This window comes from Tenrec ecaudatus, chromosome 9 (genome assembly GCF_050624435.1).
Source record: "Tenrec ecaudatus isolate mTenEca1 chromosome 9, mTenEca1.hap1, whole genome shotgun sequence".
Classification (NCBI taxonomy): Eukaryota; Metazoa; Chordata; class Mammalia; order Afrosoricida; family Tenrecidae; genus Tenrec; species Tenrec ecaudatus.
Window position 1 is genome coordinate 80,417,476 of NC_134538.1, and position 20,858 is coordinate 80,438,333.

The 20,858-nt window shown below is 44.1% G+C and overlaps 1 protein-coding gene across 2 annotated transcripts in view; it reads left to right on the forward strand.

The window, feature by feature from the left end:
- Positions 1–258: 258 nt before the first annotated feature.
- HIBADH (3-hydroxyisobutyrate dehydrogenase) overlaps positions 259–20,858 on the forward strand; it is a 120,567-nt gene continuing 99,967 nt past the window's right edge. Inside the window, exons 1-2 of one of the 2 annotated variants that reach the window (XM_075558242.1) lie at positions 259–417; positions 12,490–12,650. In XM_075558242.1, the coding sequence (XP_075414357.1) occupies positions 327–417; positions 12,490–12,650 (252 nt within the window). In that variant the 5' untranslated portion in view covers positions 259–326. The remainder of the gene's footprint in view (positions 418–12,489; positions 12,651–20,858) is intronic. The other variant, XM_075558243.1, reaches the window with a different exon arrangement.

Consider the following 20,858-nt stretch of genomic DNA (forward strand, 5'->3'; position numbering starts at 1 on the left):
GATCCAGCAGAGGGGGGCGGAGCCAGCTACAAGATCCAGCAGAGGGGGGCGGAGCCAGCGAGCCCGACGCGCAGATTCGCTAAGGTCTCTTATTGGTGTATCGGAACGCTTCGTAGGAGTCCGGAGTGCTGATTGGTCAGCTCTGCCGTCCGTCACTACGTCTCGCCGGGCTCGCCGTGGGGCGCTGCGCTCTGCCCGGCGCTGGCGGGGCGCGCGGAGGAGGGGCCGGCGCATGCGCGTGGGCTCCCTGCCGGGCGGCGCACGCTCGCAGTCGGCGCGGCCGAGAGGCGGTGGAGGTCACCACCGGGAGGCGGGGCGGGGGCAGCATGGCAGCCTCCTTTCGGCTCCGGGGAGCTGCCTCCAGTCTCCACTACTGGAGCCTCTGGCAGCGGCCTGCTGCGACCGGCCTTGCCGCGGGTAAGGACCTCTAACCTTCCACCCTGGTCTTTCTCCGCCCGCCTCTCGCTCGCCGCCGCGGCAAGAGGTCTTCTCACGGCTCGGTCGGGAGCACGTTCTGGGCTGATCGCAAGGCCTGGCTTCTGCCGCGGGCGCCGCAAGGGACTCCCGTTGCCTCCAGCTGAGTGGGGTTCAGCGTCCTTTCTGGGACTTGGAGGGGGTAGGGAAGAGCCGAGGGAAAGGAGGGGTCCGGTCCGACCCTGCTGCTCCGGGGTTGCGAGTACCTTTGCGGGGAGCCGGCTCTTGGCCTTTCAGCCTGCCCTCCCCAGCCTTTAAAGCCCCGACGTGGACGTTGGGTGGACTGGCCCTCGGGCTGCCAGGTCTGGTGTACGAGGGGGCTCTAAAAAGTTCGTGCCAACGTGGAATGAAAAGATGGTGGAATTTCTGCACGAACGTTTTGTGTACCCCTTAATTGGGTGTGATGATAAAACCCCTGCGACAAGTTGAGCCCCCCTTGACCATCGGTAACTGTGCTACCTGAAGATGGCATTTCTGTCAAATTATTAACCTAACCTGTGCGGTCAACCTCACACACGTGTGTTAGTGGCGTGAGCCCATCCTGCCTGCTTCGCAAAGCATTGTAAATTATGGAAAGACAAGCATGGTTTAGGATTAACCTCATTTCCATGTCCAAGATATCAAGTTCTTAAAAACTGACCTTTCCCTCCGGAGCCCTGGTGTCCTAGTGGGTTACCCTTTTGGAGAGCTCACCACAAGGTTATCAGTTCAGACCCACTAGCTTCACTGCTTTTTGCTCCTTTAAAAGATTCACAGCCTCAAACCCACAAGGGCAGTTCTCCCCTTTCACTATGTGTCAGAATCGCTGGGGTGGCAGTGAGTTTGGTTTTTTTGGTTTGAGTAGGGCTTAAAAAGAGCCCTGGTGGCTCAGTGGTTAGAGCACTTGGCTTTTTACCGAAAAGTTTGATCAGCCTCTGCTAGAAAAAGTCTGCTTTACAGAAAGGCTTCCCTTGGAAACCCTGCGGGACAGTTCCCTGCCCTCTAGTGTCATTTTGCGCATGAACAGATTGTATGGCACTGGGTTTGGTTCTTGGTGGCAGGGTCTCATTGACTTGTGGGTTCCCGTAAACTTGATGGTACACGAGTAAGGTCTAGAAAGGTGTTCCTTACTCTCCTTTCGTGATTCCTTACTTACCTTTGGCTGCCTGTGGGGACACTGTCAGATGTCTTCTTGGGAAGGTGGGAGAGTTATAACATTGCAGAAGGGAGAACCGTCCAGTGCCTCCTTACCATCTTTGCCATGTTTGAGCCCCTCCTTGCAGCCTTGTTTCAACCCATCCTGTGGCGGGAGCTGCTTTTGCTGACCCTTTACCTAGCATGATGTCCTTCTTTCAGCATGCACAGTACATGTGATGAAATCTTGCCATCTTCACTCTGAGGAGCTTCCAGGCTGTACTTGTTCCAAGGCAGATTTGTTCGTTCTTCTGGCAGCCCACAGCACATTATGCAATATATTCTTCCCCAATACCACAATTGAAACGCACTAATTCCTTTGCTGGCCTCCCTGTGAACTGTGTAACTTTCACATGATTATGAGGTGACTGAACATCCCATGGCTTGCGCCAGGCACACCTTAGACCTCACGGTGACATCTTGGCTTTGAGTAACAGCAAGATCTAGTCCAGTATTAAAAGGCCTTGGTTTTAATTTTTTCCCGATGTTTCCTTAGAGAGTGGGGTGGGGTGGGGGAGTAGAACAGTTCCCTCCTTCCTGTCAGTAACACCTATGTCGAAGAATAGATTTCCTCTTTTGTTTGATAAAGGGCAAGATCCTTGAGATGTAAGAGAACAGACTTTTCTTAGAGAATATTACTAGTAAGATACAAACTCCTGGAAATCTGCCAGACTTGCGGGTAGACATTCTCTGAGGCAGTCTTTATTTACTTATTTTGAGGCATTCTTTTATGTAGTAGCTGTTTTCATGTGAATGCATATTTCTTTTCATTTTAATTAGCTGAGGAAAGTGTTCTGATCACAAAGTGTTCTGATCATTCTTTAATGAACTATTAGTCTGTTTGGGGCTGCTGACTCCAAGGTCAGCAGTTTGAAACCAGCGGCGGCTCTGAGAGAAAAATGAACTATTAGTGTACCTTTATCAATTATAGGTGTTCTTACCATGCCTGGGTGAGTAACACTTCCATTGTTTTCAGTCAGTGGAAATCTTTGAAATAGTTTTTTAAATTTTACTTAATATTGCTTTTTTACTTTTCTGACATTGAAGAATAAAAAAGTAATTGCAAATTTAGAGTCTAGGAACATTAAGAAAATTAAACATGTGTCATTCTTGTTCAGATAGTAAAGTTATTTTAGCGTTGACAGCTTAATATGTTTATAATGTTTATCCTGTGAATAGTAGTGGCATAGCATCCATATAATTTATTACTTAAAATGAGAGAACCAAAAGGTGTAGGTTAGTAAGTAGCACATTCTAATTTTAAGATATTTAAAGCATCAGAAAGGAAATAGAAAATTGAGCAGTACATATTAAACTGTTTTGTACATGCACTAATGTTTTATCAGCATTAATAAAAATAAAGTGTTTTTTTTACATTTTATTTTATTTATTTATTTTTTAATTTTAACAATTTATTGGGGCTCATACAATTCTTATCACAGTCCATACATATACATACATCAATTGTATAAAGCACATCCGTACAGTCTTTGCCCTAATCATTTTTTTCCTCCTCTTTTCTTTTTCTACATTTTATTAGGGACTCATACAACTCTTATCACCATCCATACATATACATACATCAATTGTATAAAGCACATCTGTACATTCCCTGCCCCAATCATTCTCAAGGTAAAAATAAAGTTTTATATTTTATTTTGGAAGGTAATTAAGTTTTAGGCTGCTTTGCACAGAGAAAAATTTCAACAGCAAAGGCCCCTATAGGGAATTGTGACTCAATCAACATTTACATGGGAAAATAATTTGTTATTAGATTATTTTGTATAACATAATTGTAAAAGTTACCACCTGACTAAAGGTAGAATGGGAAAAGTAACCAGCATCATATACTGAAATGGTAATTTAAAAAGCTATATAATTGCCTCTCTTTTTTCACTGTAGGAATTTATTTTATTTTAATTAAATAATATATTAAACACTATTTTTATTGACATATATTTCTCATTCTATAATTGCCCTCTGTGTGAAACCTGTTTCTAAAGCAGCATAATTGATAGCATAAGTAAAATGAAATGATAAAAATGTGTATGTGTGTATGTATTTGTTTCATATTGCACCAGGGTTGCGCATTAACTCTGAAAAGCAACACATTAACTGACTCATAGTGACCCTGCAGGACAGGGTAGCACTGCCCCTGTGGATTTCCGAGACGGTGACTTTTTACCGGAGCAGAAAGCCTCATCTTTCCCCTGCAGGAGCAGCTGCTGGTTTCAAACTGCTGACCTTGTGGTTAGCAGCCCGATGAAAAATCCACTATTCCATCAGAGCTCTGAAAAGCTGTACTAGGACTGAGATTTTCCTTGTGAGGTTACATAATGAAAACATTTATTTCTAAAATAACTTGGACCCAGACTGTGAAGGTCTTGATACAGTAAATTATCATGCTTAGTCATTTATTGGTAACATTAAAGCACATAGAATGCTCATCACATATTATATATGATGAAGTAGGACACAATGCATTGTCCTACGTTCCTAATCAAATAAATCACAATATCCTTTTACTTCTGCTTTTTAAAAAATAAGTCATTTTATTGGGGCTCGTACAATTCTTATCACAATCCATACATACATCCATTGTGTCAAGCACATTTGTACATTTGTTGCCACCATCATTCTCAAAACTTTTTATTTCTGCTTGAACCCTTGGTATCACCTCCTCATTTTTCCTCCTCCCTTATGAACCCTTCATAATTCATAAATTATTATTATTTTGTCATATCTCACACTATCCGATGTCTCCCTTCACCCACTTTTCTGTTGTCCACCCCCCAAGGAGGAGGTTATATGTAGATTCTTGTAATCAGTTCCCCCTTTCTACCCCACCTTCCCTCCACCCTCCCGGGATCACCACTCTCACCACTGGTCCTGAAGGGGGTCATCTGTCCTGCATTCTCTGTGTTTCCAGTTCCTATCTGTACCAGTGTACATCATCTGGTCTAGGTAGATTTGTAAGGTAGAATTGGGATCATGATAGTGGGGGGAGGAAGCATTAAAGAACTAGAGGAAAGTTAATGTTTCATCACTGCTACCCTGCACCCTGACTTGCTCATCTCTTCCCTACAACCCTTCAGTAAGGGGGTGTCCAGTGGCCTACAGATGGGCTTTGAGTCTCCACTCTGCACTCACCCTCATTTACAATGATGTGATTTTTTTTTTTTTGTACTTTGATGCCTGATGTCTGATCCCTTCTACACCTCGTGGTCACACAGGCTGGTGTGCTTCTTCCATGTGGACTTTGTTGCTTCTCAGCTAGATGGCCGCTTTGTTTATCTTCAAGCCTTTAAGACCCCCAACGCTTTATCTTTTGCTAGCTGGGCACCATCAGCTTTCTTCAATACATTTGCTTATGCACACATCTGTCTTCAGTGATTGTATTGGGAAGGTGTGCATCATGGAATGCCAATTTAATAGAACAACATGTTCTTGCATTGTGTAAGTACTTGAGTGGAGGTCCAATGTCCATCTGCCTTAATACTAAACCTATAAATATATGCACATAGATCTATTTCCCCACCATCCTATGTAAATATATTTACATATGTACATGCCTGTATTTAGACCTCTATAAATAATACCCTTTGTCTCCTAGTTCTTTGCTCTATTTCCTTTTACTTTCCTCTTGTCCCACTATCATGCTCAGCCTTCATTTGGGTTTCAGTAATTTCTCTCGGTTACATTGCCCTTGCTGAATCCCTACCAGGCCTCTCACACCCTCCTTGCCACTAATTTTAGCTCACTTGTTGCTCTCCTGTCACTGGATTGGTCAACACCACCTCCTTTCCCCCACCTCCCCCTCTGCCATGTTCCCCCAGAACCATTGATCCTGTTGTTTTCTCCCAGTCTGTTCATCCAGCCTATCTTATCTAGGTAGATCTGTAGAGATAATAATATGCACCAAAAGACAAGGCCTAGCAAGACAAAGTGACGAATGAGAACACAGTGATGAGCACACAAAAAACCAACGACCCATAAAAGAATAAATTAATTACAAGAAAAAATATTTTAAAAAGAAAGAAAAACCTGTAAATAGATCAAGGTCTGATTTTTGACCTCTAGGCGTGTCCTCCTGTCAAGTCAGATGGGGTGCCACGCTGTGGCCCCAGAGTCTAGCCTTTGTACTCCCTGCTCTGCTCCCCCAGTTGCTCTGCCGCATGCTTTTATTGTTTTGCCTCAGTGTCATGGGGTCAATCTGGGCCAGTCCTGACACTGTGTCTCCAGTGTTGTCCCCCATAGGGCCCTGGGTCAGTGAGGGACGTCCTGCTTCGTGGTGGAATCAGCCATACGGTCCACTCTGTGCATTGACTGTTCGGAGTGGGGATATCATCCTCCAGGCCTGATGGGTCAGGATGTGCTCCACTCTCTCTTCCTCCCCCATTCATTTGCTCCCGTGTGCTCTGATCAGACATGTCCCTCTCTCCTAGCTGCAGCTTCAGTGCCGTCCTCTAAAGTAAACTCTTCTGAGGGTACTTTTGCTTTTTATACAATAGAATCCCATGATGTAGTGAAAAAAAATGTGTACAAAAAGACAGGCAGTGCCAAGATATTGGCTGTGATTTCTTTGGTGTATTGATGATATTAACTTTTTTCCTTAATACTTTACACTTTTTTTTCTTCTTCCCAGTATTCTACAATGAACGTGTATTGCAAAGACCTTCAGAAATAAAAAATAATTAACTTCTTACCAATTTTGCATATGTCTTCAAAGTTATCATTCTTCATGCCTTCTTTGCTGTTAATCCTGCAATGTAATTTTCATCTCACACATTGTAGTTGTCATCTGAAGAAGTTTGATTTGGGCCCCTGTTAGATTTCCGTCTCTGGTTTTTGAACATATGGACAGCAGTTCGAATAACTCTTAATAATTCTAACATCTGTGGCAGTTTAGGGGTGGCTTCTTTTTCACTTCTAAATATAGACATTCTCTTGGGCTTTGTCCTTCAGCCTTTTTGGCTCTACTCTCATTTGATGAATTTATCAACTCGCATCATTTCAGCTCTCACTCTGAAGCAGATGGCTAGCCAATTGTCTGCATCCGGGGCTTTACTACTTCTGGGGGTCTTTGGGCGTTCTTTACACAGCGCATTGGTGGCTCACAGTTAAAACAGAACCAGCCCCTCTTCCTGAATCTGTATTTAGGTATTGACATCACAACCCTACTGCTGTCATCTTTGATCTTTCCCTCATTTGAGCTCATAATGGAATCAATCAATCAATGTCCTTTCACTTCTGCCTTTGAAATATTTTTGTACGTCTCTCTTTCCCCATAGCCTCCACACTTTATAAACTCTGACCTAGACGATTGTCATTTTTATATTAATTATGCTACCTTCAGGCTCTTCTTCCAGTGTATCTGCACACCACAGCCTCATTTCTGTTCCTTGAGCGGAGGTCTGGCTTGTCATTTCTCTTCCCCCAGCCTCCAGGAACTGCCTTACAAATAAAATGGAGACAGCCTGTGGAGCGGGCTTCCCAGACTTCTATGCTGCGCTTGCACTGTTTGTGTCAATCTTGCTGCTGCGCTGTTTGCCCTTTTGGAAGAATGGAGGGCAGTGCCATGTCGTACTGACGGGGAAAAGCTCAGCGCCAGGCTGGCTGAATTTGACTCTTGATTTTACAATTGAGTACACTGTTTTGGGCATTTTACTTAAACCAACGAAGCCTCGGTTTTCTCATCTGAAAGACAGGCTTAATGATAGTTTGTGGAAAGTACCTCGTGCAGTTAGGTTCTTCTTGCCTTTCCTCCTACATTGCATAGTCCTAACTTCATTTTAATCTGATGTGCCCCTCCTCCTTACCTTTCTTTGGGCATCCTGGCCATCCTAGAAAGCCCACCTCAACTGCTACCTCCTTCATGTTTCCAAAGGAGCCCAGCGATGTAGTGGTTACACATTGGGCTGCCATCGACATGGTCGGCAGTTTGCAACCACCAGAAGCTCTGAGGGAGAAAGACCGGGCTTTCTACTCCTGTAAACAGTTACCGTCCAGTGCTACGGGGGGCAGTACCGGAGACAGTGCGGGAATTGTGCCCGGGCTGATCCCGCCACTCCACGGCTTAACACGAAGGGAGTGCGACCGAGCAGCAAGGAGAGCAAAGTAACAAAGTCTCGGAGGAATTCTGAAAATAGTTTTCCGATTCGGGAGGCAGGGGTTGGCACTGCATCAGACCCAATCAGAACACATTCGTACGGGTCAGCAGACAACCTGGAACTGTTCATAGGCGGTTTTTCTTTTCATGTCTATCTGTATAAGATAGGCAGGATAAACAGTCCTGAGGCGAAAACAATGGGGCCAATGGTTGCTGGGGTGCTGGAGAGGAGGAGTCAACAAACCTAGGGACAAGGGAACAAAAATAGATCTACAATCAATGGCCAGGAGGGCATAGCTGAGAGGAGGAAGTACAGAAAGCTAAATGAAGGTCGAACTTAACCGTGGGACAAGAGGAAGGTAAAAGAAAGTAGAAGAAAGAACTAGGAGGCAAAAGACATTTATAGAGGTATAAACAGGCATTGTACAGATGTAAATATATTAATATACAACAACGGGGATATAGGTCTACGTACATATATTTATAAGTTAAGTAGCGGACGGAATTGGGCCTCAACTCAAGTCCTCCCTCAACATAAGAACACATTCTAATAATTTGGCATTCTGTGATACCTTCCCAACACGCTCATTGAAGACAAAGTGGGTGCATAAGCTAATGTGCGAAGGAAGCTGATGGTGCCTGGCTATATTAGAAGGTATAGCATTTGGGGCCTTAAAGGCTTGAAGTTAAACAAGTGGCCATCTAGCAGGGAAGCAACAAAGCCCACATGGAAGAAGTATTCCAACCCATGTGATCACGAGGTGTCGACGGGACCAGGTGTCAGGCATCAGTGAATGAGCGGGGTCGGAATGGATACCCAAGGCCACCTGTAGACAGGTGGATGTCCCCTCACAGAAGGGTCACAAAGAAGGAGTGAGCCAGCCAGGGTGCAGTATACACTGACAACACAACGTTCCTCTAGTTCTTTAATCTCTCCCACCTCACCCCTTTACCTGACTATCATGACCCAGTTCTATCTTACAAATCCGGCTAGACCAGAGCATGTACAGTGGTACAGATAATAGCTTTTGACGCATGGAATCCAGGACAGATGACCCCTCAGGACCAATAATGAGAGTGTAATACATGAAAGGAGGAGAGAAAGGGGGAACTGATTGCAATGATTAATGTACCCCACCTCCAGATGAACAACAGAAACATGAGTGAAGGGAGGCAGCAGATGGTGTAAAATATGAAAATAAAAATTATAAATTATCTAGAGTTTACCAGGGTGGGAGGGAAGGGGATAAAAGAGCTGGATACCAAGGGCTCAAGTAGAAAGAAAATGTTTTGGAAATGATGATGGCAACAAATGTAGAAATGTGCTTGATACAATTGATGTATGGATTGTTATAAGAGTTGTAAGAGCTCCCAATAAAATGATTTATTAAAATAAAAAATAACCCAAACACAGTTATAGTCTCGGAAACCCCAGGGGGTCGTGAGGCAGCCTTGATTCAATGGCAGTGAATTTGGTTTTGCTTTCTCCGAGGGCTCATTTTGTATAGAGCTGGGTGGCATTCCAGTGAATCCTGGTCACAGTCACTCACAGGTGGTCTCCTTCTCATGCAGATCCATGTAGAAAGAGGTCATTTGGTGGGTGTTAGAAACTGGCCAGAAGAGCCACATTCATTAATTCAGGGCCCTTGTAGATCCACACCCAAATCCAAGCCCCGAGACCTCTGCCGTTGAGTCATTTCCAACTGTTAGTGGCCCTTAATAGGACTTCGGAGGCTGTAAATTATTATGGGAGATACTGCATCTTTTTCCCGAGGGAGGAGTGGGCGATGGGTTTGAACCACTGACCTTATAGTTAGCAGTGCATCACACCAGCAGGATTTCACATACATAGGATGGTGCCTTAATTTGTTACTTGTAGGAATGGTACTTCTACCTCACCCTACTTTTTGTCTGACCCGGAGTGAGTTGCTTAAAGTACAATCTTCTTGTTTCTGAATTACACCTAGACTTTGAATTCTCTCGTTCCTAACCTAGCACAGGATTCTGCCGCCCTGTGCCACACATTTCCTCTGTAAGGACCACTACTACATGCTTAGTGCCCACATTAATTAGAGAAAGAGTTCTCTATAGAGTGCACTTCTCCTTGTTGAATATCAAAATGAAATTTTAATCAGATATCATTTCCCCGCCGCTGAACCATGGCAGGCCAGAAAGGGAAAGAAAGGACTCCTGTTAGACCCAGTGGGTTACACGTGGCAAAGTGATAATGCAGAAGAATGACCCACATCTAATGGAAGGGTTGGTCAACAGTTAGAATGGCCGCCTCTCTCTCACTGCCATCAAGTTGATTCTGCCTCACAGTGACCCTTTAGGACACGACAGACCTGCCTTTGTGGGTTTCCAAGACCGCAACCCTTCATAGGAGTAAAAAGCCTTGTCTGTCTTCTTTGGAGCAGCTGGTGGTTTTGAGCTGCTGACCTTGCAGTTTGCAGCCTAGAGCGTAACAACTACTAGATCTCTGTTTTCTTGAGTATCAGGGGCTTCCAACAATTTGTTTCTAGGAGTTTCATTGAATTCAGATTACGTTCAGGGGTGAACCCAAACTAAAGCCACTGCTAGGGAGTTGGTTCTGACCGGTAGTGACCCTAGATGGGGTTTCAAAGACTGTAAACCGTTACAAGAGCAGATAACCCCGTGTTCTTTTTTTAAAAAAAACATTTTATTAGGGGCTCATACAACTCTTGTCACAGTCCATACAAATACATACATCAATTGTATAAAGCACATCTGTACATTCTTTGCCCTAATCATTTTATTTTTTTACATTTTATTAGGGGCTCATACAACTCTTATCACAATCCATACATATACATACATCAATTGTATAAAGCACATCCGCACATTCTTTGCCCTAATCATTTTCAAAGCATTTGCTCTCCACTTAAGCCCTTTGCATCAGGTCCTCTTTTTTTTCCCCCTCCCTCCCCGCTCACCCCTCTCCCTCATGTGCCCTTGGTAATTTATACATCGTTATTTTGTCATATCTTGCCCTATCCAGAGTCTCCCTCCCCCCCCCTTCTCTGCCGTCCATCTCCCAGAGAGGAGTTCACATGTGGATCCTTGTAATCAGTTCCCCCTTTCCAACCCGTTTCTTCCATGAGCAGCTGGTGCATTCGAACTACCAACCTTACAGTTAGCAGTCCAACACTTCACCCACAGTGCCACCAGCACTATTTAATTCAAGGAAGAGCAGGAGTCAAATAGTTGAGAAGATTGAAACTTTAAAGTGTCACTGACTAGTCGATGCACTAAACAATTTAAAATGTGGCATCCTTGGAAAATAAAGGACATTGGTGGGAAGCCAAGTGAAAGTATTTCTTCTGGACTATGGGACTTTTTGAGGGAACGACCATATCTTGCTTGCACCTGCATCTATGAACTCTAGCCTAGCACTACTTCGTGCAGTAAAATTGAATGGCAGTTCTAAATTGAGAAACTGGGAAAGAGCATCTAATATTTCCATGCTGTGGCATGACTCCCTCTCTCTGCAAAAACCATTACATTGAATTGTGTGGCCCAATGTAAAACCCAGACCATTTTCAGCTTTATAAGCACAAAACTCCCCCTCCCCACCCATTGATGGCAAGCCCTCCTCCCCGCAAGTGTGGGCTTATTAGCCAAAGGTCTTGATATTGTCGCACTTACTCTTTGAAGCCTAGGCAAGAGGGTCCCCTCTCTTCTTCCCAGGGCCACATTTGTAAACGGATGAATTTTGATGGCAATATGTTCTCCTGGATTTAACATTTAGCAAGAATATTTCTATATTACCAGAGGCAAGTTTCTATGTGTAGGATTTTGGTAAATTCGTGGCTAGAAATTTCATTATTGAACCTGGTCAGTGAAACAGATTTTACTGAATATTTTCGGTCCCTTTTTATTTGTAAGAACAGACATTAATTTTCTCACAGTTTAGAAGGCTAGAAAGTTGACTCAAGGGCTCTAGCTATAGGGGAAGCCTTTCTGTATGGCCGCAATGGGAGAGACTTCTGTCTCACACTTTGGGCCTTCAACATCTGTTGGTTGCTTGGAGCTCTTTGTGGGACATCTGTCTGCGCCTATTGTACATTTTAGTTTCTGTGTCTGTAGAGCGCCTTTTTACTCAGAAGTGAGTAGATTCAGGACACAACCACACTGATGTGCTTCATTAACATAATAAAACCCTGTTAACAAATTGCATTACATTCAAGGGCATATCCCTACCCCACTGCCAACAAGTTGATTTCGACTCATAGTGACTCTGGAGGGCAGGATCGAACTGCCCTTGTGCATTGTGAACCTGTTTACAGGAGTAGAAAGTCCAGTCTTTCTCCCATAGAGTGGCTGGTGGGTTTCGAACTGCCGACCTTGCAGTTAGGAACCCAATGTGTAACCACTGCGCCACAGACACAGAAGACAACGAGTACCTAAAGTTTTAACTGGAGAGCAAGATAATTAGAAGTTAGTCATTATGTTTAAATGGGATTGTAGAAGAATGGCGAGGCTTTCTATTCCCATAAAGATTTACAGACCCATGGGAGAGTTCTGCTTCATCTTAGAGGGCTGATATGAGTCAGAATTGACTTGATTACAGTAAGTTTGGTTTTCAGCCGGGTAAAATGTGTCGGTCATTAGTTTAAACTAGCTTTTGAACAATTGTTTTTGTCGAAATCTGAACTTAATATTTCCAATAACAAGTGTGTCTTTCCTGATTGAAAATAATATATTGAAATCAGTGTGTTCTAGGTCAATGGCCTCTAAGACTCCAGTTGGATTCATAGGACTGGGCAACATGGGGAATCCAATGGCCAAAAACCTGATGAAGCACGGCTATCCACTCATCGTTTGCGATGTCTTCCCAGATGCCTGCAGAGAGTTTCAAGATAAAGGTGAACAGGTAAGGCCTGTTCTGTAGATTTGTTGTGGGCTTTGATGTTGTACTAGGAATGTGCACTCAAAGTGACAGCTTCAAAGTGTACATTGATGGTGGAGTGATAAGCCCGATTCCATCATTTTATTTCCTTTTTTAAGCAGTCACACGATATCCGGGTGGGCAGTAGAGGGGAGCTCCCCCTGTGCTGAGGCAGCTCAGTTCTCTGCTACAGGAGCACTGATGGCATACTGGGTTTGAACATCGGGCTGCTAAACTTGAAGGCCAGCAGTTCTAACCTGTCGGAAAAAGAGAGACTGTCTGCTCTCACAGCGATCTACAGCTTGAGAAACCTTAGGAAGCAGTTCTGCTCTGTCTTGTATGAATTGGAATGTGACGTGAAGACATTGGGGTTTTGGGTTTTAGTTCTTGGCAAGGGGGCGGGGATGCTTATTTTCTTTCCCAGGAGGGTGGTAAGGGTTTTTTCCAATGCACTTGGAGGACAGCCATCTCTTATCTGTATTGGAGGCTTCTTGGGAGCTGTGATGCTGAATAGCTTTCAGCTGAGCTTGCAGACGAAGACAAACTAGGAAGAAAGACATTGAAAATCGCACGAATCCCAACAATCCTGTATTGTTGTTTGTGGAGTTGCCATGAGCCAGGGGATGATTTCGACCAAGGAAGCTAATGATAGCAACATTCTTTGGCAGGTGACGTAGAGACCTCCCGGTTTGGTCAGGTGGATTTGGCATTGGCTCCCCATGAGTTTTTCCAAGGAATGAGCTGTATGTGTTAGGCTGCTCACACAGGTGGTTTGGTGGCAGTAGCCTCTTACTTATGGGCAAAACAACGGGTATCAGAACAAGCACAAGCTTAGAGATAGACAATGCATCTGAAGCTCCAGCGCAGATACCCGTTGTCTTGGTGGAGTCAGGTGACTTCACCTTAGCTGGTACCCTCACTGCTAAAACAGGAGTGACGTATGGCCCCTGTACCAAGAGACTGAGACTCAAGTAAGAAAACATGTGTGAATGTTGTCCATGAATACCGTATGGAAGCATTTTGTGCATAAGTTCCCCCCAGATGGGTCTTCAGTGTTTTCTTTTTAGGCTGTCATTCATGTCTCAAGAGGTTTGGGGCTGGACTTTATTGTACTTGGTATTAGCATCTGTTGGCTAAGACTTGCGTGGATTAGTTAAACTTTATCAGTAACTCACATGACAAAAAGCCACGCATCAGTAACTGAATCTAGAGTTTTGTTTTATCTAGATAGGAAGGTAAATCCTTTTATATAAGTTAGAGAGTTACCACACGGTAGAATGGAATCCCAGAGCTGGGAGACTACTAAATACATTTCTGAGAAATCAAGCAAATCAGTGAGGAAAAAATCAAACAATAACAGCCAACTTCTGGCCCTGAGCCACCATTTGCAGACGTGGGTATCTTGTACGTCCCTTCTCTGGGTCGTATGTTGTGTGCAGCTGTGGGGGTGGTCTCGAACTTTTGCAGGGAAGGTTGTGTCTGCTAATGCCTACTTCTTACTTTACCCATTGCCACTGAGTTGATTCCAGTGCACGGGGTCTTGAATGACTGATTATTTTTTGGTAAGTAGATTGCCAGACCATCTTCCCAAGCACTGCTGGTGGACTGGAGCTTTCCAGATTTCATTTATCAGCTGTGTGCATTGACCACTTGCATCTATACTAACATCCTCTCTGGATTCAGTAGGCTTTCAAATGACATGAGTCATTAAGTAACCACGTGCAAGGTTTATTTGTGAGATTTGATCAGTTATTTGCTTCATTAGGGATCTGGGAAAGGTGGCCTTTTCCCATCTTCAGGAGTGGAAAGCAGTTTGAGTTGATACTAAATTTGAATGAGTCGATTAGTAGTTATTTGAAGAGATGGATATTATTTTCTTGGGTAACATGTCTATTTGATGTTTTTACCTAGCAATGGTTTGCATATCTATGTGTAAGAGTAAGGAAATACACATTGCTGGTGGGTCTGGAAATGTGTACAACCACCGTCGAAAGCGATATGGTGCCACCCCCAAAACAACTGGGAATACCGAGATTTCATAGGATCCAGAAATACCTCTGCTGGGTACATACCCCAAAGAAGTAAGAGCTGTAACAGGAACAGACGTTTGCACTCCCTTATCTGTCACAGCCCTGTTCACAATAGCAAGCAAGAAGCTGGAAACAGCTCACAGTTTCCCATCTGCAGAAGAATGGATAGACTTTGGTACAGACAGTGGAATTCTACACTTCACTAAAGAACAAAGCACCTCACGACACGGATGGACCTGGGGAACCTTATGCTGAATGAAGTCAGTCCATCACAGAAGGACAAATGGATCACTACTTTAAGGATATACACCAAGACAAAGACTTGCATGCCAAAAGAAACAGACTTTGGAGATTCCCAAAGGGCGGATGGCAAAGGTGGGAAGATGAAGCACCAGACTAGAAGGCTGACAAGTGTAGACCTGGGTGTAACAGAGGATGGAGGGCCATACAAGGGAGAAGAGAAGCCACAGAAGTGGGTGCTCTAGAATACAGGTGGGGTGGGGGGTTTGGTGAGTGGCTTGAACTATTGAATGCAGAGTTGATAGTTTGAGCTGTAACCATTCCCCCACCCCAGCCTAATTTGTAATTTAAAAATCATTAAAAAAAAAAACCCCAAATCTGCAAGGGGCTTTAAAAAATTCATGGAAAAATGGAATAAAAAGATAATGGTATTTTCCCCAGAACCCTTTGTGAACTTTCTGGTTGCACTGGTCGCTGTTCGAGTCTCTCTCTTTTTTTCTTTAAAAACTTGAAAACCATTGTACTGTTCTTGGGTTGTGAGGCTGACCTTGGGTTAAGTGATTCTCTTGGGGTGTAGCCTGGCCTCCACTCAGGTCTTGTTAGATGGGAGCCTTAGGCACCTTTTGCTGCACAGGCTCCCGCACTGTGGCCAAATGTTTCAAGAAACAGGCACAAAAGGTTTGTCTACCCCCCACTCCCCAAGTGTAGTGTAATTTTGAAAATATTTTTCTACTTGGAAAGATGAAAAAATGTGCGATCATGAGGTGCCGAAGGAATCAGGTATCAGGCATCATCAGAACAAAAAAATCTTAACATAGTGAATGAAGGGGGAAGTGCAGAGGAGACCCAACACCCATTTGTTGGCCACTGGAGATCCCCTCACAGAGGGGTCTAGGGGAGGAGATTTGTCAATCAGGGTGCGATGTAGCACCAATGAAGAATACAGCTTTTCTCTAGTTCCTAAATGCTTCCTCCCCCCACCCACTACCATGATACGAATTCTACTTTACAAGTCTGGGTAGACCAGAGGATGTACACTGGTGCAGATAGGAGCTGGAGGCACAGGGAATCTAGGGCGGATAATACCTTCAGGACCAGGGGTGTGAGTGGTGTCACTGGGAGGGTAGAGGGAGAAGGGGTTGGAAAGAGGGAACCGATTGCAAGGATCTACATGTGACCACCTCTCTGGGGGACGGACAACAGAAAAGGGGGTGAAGGGCGACGTCGGACAGGGCAAGATATGACAAAATAATTTATAAATTGTCAAAGGCTCATGAGGGAGGGGGAAAAAAAGAGGACCTGATTCAAAGGGCTTAAGTGGAGAGCAAAATGCTTTGAAAATGATGAGGGCAATGAATGTACAGATGTGCTTTACACAATTGGTGTATGTGTGGATTGTGATAAGAGTTGTATGAACCGCTAATAAAATGTTTTAAAAAAAAGCTCAACAACAAAAGATTAAAAAACACTGAGTGGTAAGTTTAACAAGGTCACATTAATCTTTGCAAGTTTCTGTTACCCTTTGGAAGCAGTGCTGAGCATAATTTAGGTGACCTCTTGTCTAGAAGGAGGAGCAAAGCTTTCTCTGTAAGCATCTAGGCCAGCCGTTCCACTGAGTATGTCGAAAGGAGGTACAGTTTCCTCAGGTTAATTGGGAACCTCGGCTGACCACCCTGACCTGCAGCAAAGCAGATTATGTCTTTAATTTTTCACACAGCCCTCTTTACTGTGTAGTGTATATGTGCCATTGAGGAAGGTATATTGACATGCAGATGAACCAGAGAAACGGACTGCAAGAATCTTCAAAAACCAGAGCCAATCTCCTGTAGTCATCATTGAGATATTAGAAAAAAATCAGAGTCATTTTAATTCAGAATAGTGGATGAATGAGACCATTGGAATTGGCTAAAGGTCCGTGGGGTATAAAGCCAAGCCACGGCTCAGACTGCACAGGTCTTCTGCATTTCTTCTGATGAGTCCTGCTGATGCCGAGCCATTGCAGAAGCTTCTCCGTCCAATCGCCCTTTCACAGGAGTCCCTAGCTGGTGTCAGTAGTTACCATGCGTGGTTGCTAATTGAAAGGTTGCTGGCTAGAGTTCACCCAAAGACAGTCTTGGGAGAAGGACCTGGTGATCTACCTCCAAGACATCAGTCGTTGAAAATTCTTACAGGTTGGAGTTCAACCTGTCAATCAAGTAGTAGCCTGATGACACCTCGTTGGTGTTGTGGCCTTTTAAACATTGTAGAGACATTGGGAACTGCTCTGTGTCTTAACCTTGGCCTTCATTCTTGCTGAGACATTGCATCTGCCTCCAATGGTGGCCTGACCCTGTGAGCTTCCATGACCTTGGACCCGTGCAACTCTGCACCGATCAGCCTGTGATCTCCCTGCTTTCTGTGTCATTGGCTGGTCGCTGTGCAAGTCAGAAGAGGGCTCTGGCTAGCACTGGGCTTGTGGACTTGAGTTGGACAGGGCTGGGATGCCTTCTTGATGATGAAATGACTTCTTAATATAGTTGTTTCTTATCCACAGTTGAGGGTGACTGGTTTGCTTCTCTAGACAACCTGGCATAACATACCAGCTTAACACAAAAACCCTCTCAGGCACCATTCTGTTCTCACACACAAGAATTTGTCATGAGTCTGCAGCTACTTGACAACAATGGACAATAACAACGACAAAAGGACTTGTACTAGACCAGCGGTTCTCAACCTGTGGGTCGCGACCCATTTGGGGGTCGAATGACCCTTTCACAGGGGTCGCCTGATTCTTAACAGCAAAACTACAGTTATGAATTAGCAATGAAAATAACTTTATGATTGGGTCGGTCACCACAAACGGTTGAGGCATGAGGAAGGTTGAGAACCACTGTTCTAGACAACAACAAAAGGACTTATAGTTAAGAAGGAATAACTCTCTTCATCTAAGTTGCCTTTCTACTTTGGAGATGGAAACCCTAAAAGATAACCTAAATCACGATTCTTATTTTGTAGACTAGGAAACTAAGCCACGGAGGTATTTGCACAAAATCACACATGCCTTGGTGATTGAGATGCAATGAAACCTGGGTCCCTGGCTTTCCAAGTCTGTTCCTTTTACTGGTCCCTGCTGTCTTTACATAGCCGATCAGTTAGCAAATGTTACTGAAATGACTTTAGTTGGATTCCTAAAGGCTGCTCTCCCAGCTTTTGAGCCATGGCCAAATTTTGTCTGTCCATTATTTCAGAGTATCGAAGTCCTCACATCGGAGGCAGAAGTATTTCAGCCCCTGCACAAACATGCCTCTCTGTCTAATAATCTCTCTGCGTTGCAATTTAGAGACTGCGTACACAGTCCACCAGGTATAGAGAGTCATTAGGCACAGAGCAGGGGTCGGTACAGGGGTGCTATTCCAGCTATTGTTCCCATTGTGTGCGTGCATTCACCTCAGGCCTTCGACATTGCTTTCCTTTGTGAGTGAAGGGTATCACGGATTAATTCTGCGAAGTTGGCTGGGATGGATTTAATGTGGGGGCAGTTTAATGATGGTGTGGCCGGCATTGTCTTAGAAGAGTTAAAGCGGGGGAGTGGGGAGGGAGGGAAAAAAATGAGGAGCTGATGCCAGGGGCTTCAGTGGAGAGCAAATGTTTTGAGAATGATGAGGGCAATGAATGTACAAATGTGCTTTATACAATTGATGTATGTATGGATTGTGATAAGAGTTGCATGAGCCCCTAATAAAAGGATTAGAAATAAAAAAGAGGAAGAGTTAAAGAGAGAAGGGAACAGAGAATGAGAGACCTGAGTATTACCAAAACGGAAGAGCCAGGAATGAAGGAAGTCCTTTACACCAGGGTTCCTGCTCTGAGAACTTCCTCCACCCAGAGGAATGATTGATGTCAAGACATGCTTAGAAGGCCAGGCTCACAGATGTTGAAAGGGAGCAAGGATGCCCCCCAAGAGCTGGCAGAGACAGGAAGCCTTCCCCTTGAGCTGGCAGCCTGAATTTGGACGAGTAGTCTCCTAAACTAAGAATGTGTTTGCTTGTTAAAGCCGTTCACTTGTGCTATTTCTGGTACAGCACCGCTAGGTAGCCTAAGACAGAGGTTTAGCAGGACTGGCAGTCCACGCCTCTCCAGAGTGAGAGGCTGGAGGCACAGGAGGCTGCTTAGTCGCTCCATGAGCTTGACAGTTGCCATGACTTGACACTGCCAGTTAGTTCACGGGCCATGAGATGCTTGGAGGCCTGAAGCTCCTGTGGATCTGTGGGCTGGTTGTTGATGCCCCGCAGAACTTTTCTCAAGCAATTGTTTAGATGCAATTGAATTTCCCTCAGTGGAAGGGTCTTCTCAGTTTCTAAGAGAAACTGTGGAGTCGATTTGATCTCAGAGATAGTGCTGCAATAATAGCAAAGGCCGCTGAGGCTGAGCGGTATGCCACTGTTTACGTAAGTACGTAAGTAAGGCAAGTTACTCTTCAAGTAACATTTATTCTTGGTAACATCCCAGAGCAGGGAATTATGACTCTTCCCACCTTTTCTTTTCCTATTTCCTTACCATACTGAGCTTTGTTTTCCTTGAGTAAAAAGAGAAAGTTGCCTCTTTGTATCTTGTGTATTGGAAAGGTTTTCATGTTATGCATTGGGAAAGGCGAAGCTTTCGCCTCTTGTAGCTTTCGCCTCTTGTGAAGAGCTACAGTCTCAGAAAAACAAAAACAGAAAAGTTACAGTCTCAGAAACCCATGGGAGCAGTTCTCCTCTGTCCTCGATGGCAGTGAGTTTGAGTTAAGTGTTTCTTTGGAAATTGACCAAAAAACACACCACTATGTAGAATTAATTATGACAAGTCCCCATTATATAGCAAAATGTACTTAAGTGGAGAGTAAATGTTTTGAGAATGATGAGGGCAATGAATGTACAGATGTGCTTTACACAATTGATGTATGTATGGATTGTGATAAGAGTTGTATGAGCCCCTAATAAAGTGATTAGCAATATATACACTTGTTGAATGTACTTTTCTGTGAACTCAAGATGTTGCACTACCTTTCTCTACTGAGAGAGAAAATGTCTTTTGTTGTTTTTGACTCTGAAAAGTTTAATAGCATTTTCTGTGTACGGAGAGCTAAAACACTTGATTGTCAGAAACTTTAACGAATGGTTTATGAAATTACTGTATGTTCACGTAGCATTTGTCTAGACTTTGATTTAGAAATGGGTAGTAGTCATGGGAAATGGGAACGTAGTCCTAGCTCATAATCCTTAGGTTGCACACGATATTTGTCTTCCTATTACGTCACTTCCATCAACTGCATCACAGACAACGGGCCCTCAGGTAACTTCCTCCACAAGGGAAGCAAAGGCATTCCAAATCCTGAGGGGTTTACATCATCACTTCACAATTTCTAGTAGAAAATATGTTCATTTCCTACTGCATATGTCAGTTGCTCTGTAACAAAATATTCGTTGTCTGCTGATAGTCTTTTGTTGTTGTTTTTTTTTTTTTTTAAAAACACAGAGGACTTTAGAGGGGCTTTTGTGAAGATTGGAGTGATGGATTTTATGAAAAGAGAATTTGAGTCAAGTCAGCTCTTCTGACTGCCTTTGTTGTTGACTGGCAGGTGGATGAAGGTATATATGTGAGCGTTTGTGCAAGGGAGTTAGGGGAACGGAGGAATGAATGACCAGGGAAGAATGGAGGATGGCCAGCGCAACGGTCCTTTACAGTGGTCATGGTCATTACTGACGTGAAGGTTAAATGAGGGAGTGCTTTGATGTCTATTGGTGTGTCTCTCTTCAATCAATAATTCTCAGATGATTTCTGGCCGCTCTGACTACCAGTCTTCATGGTGGCACTCGTCCTTCTCCTGAACTTTTCTTTGTGTTGCCTTTAAATTCTGTGAACCTGTTTAACATTGTCGAGTTGTATTCTTCCCATCTCTTCA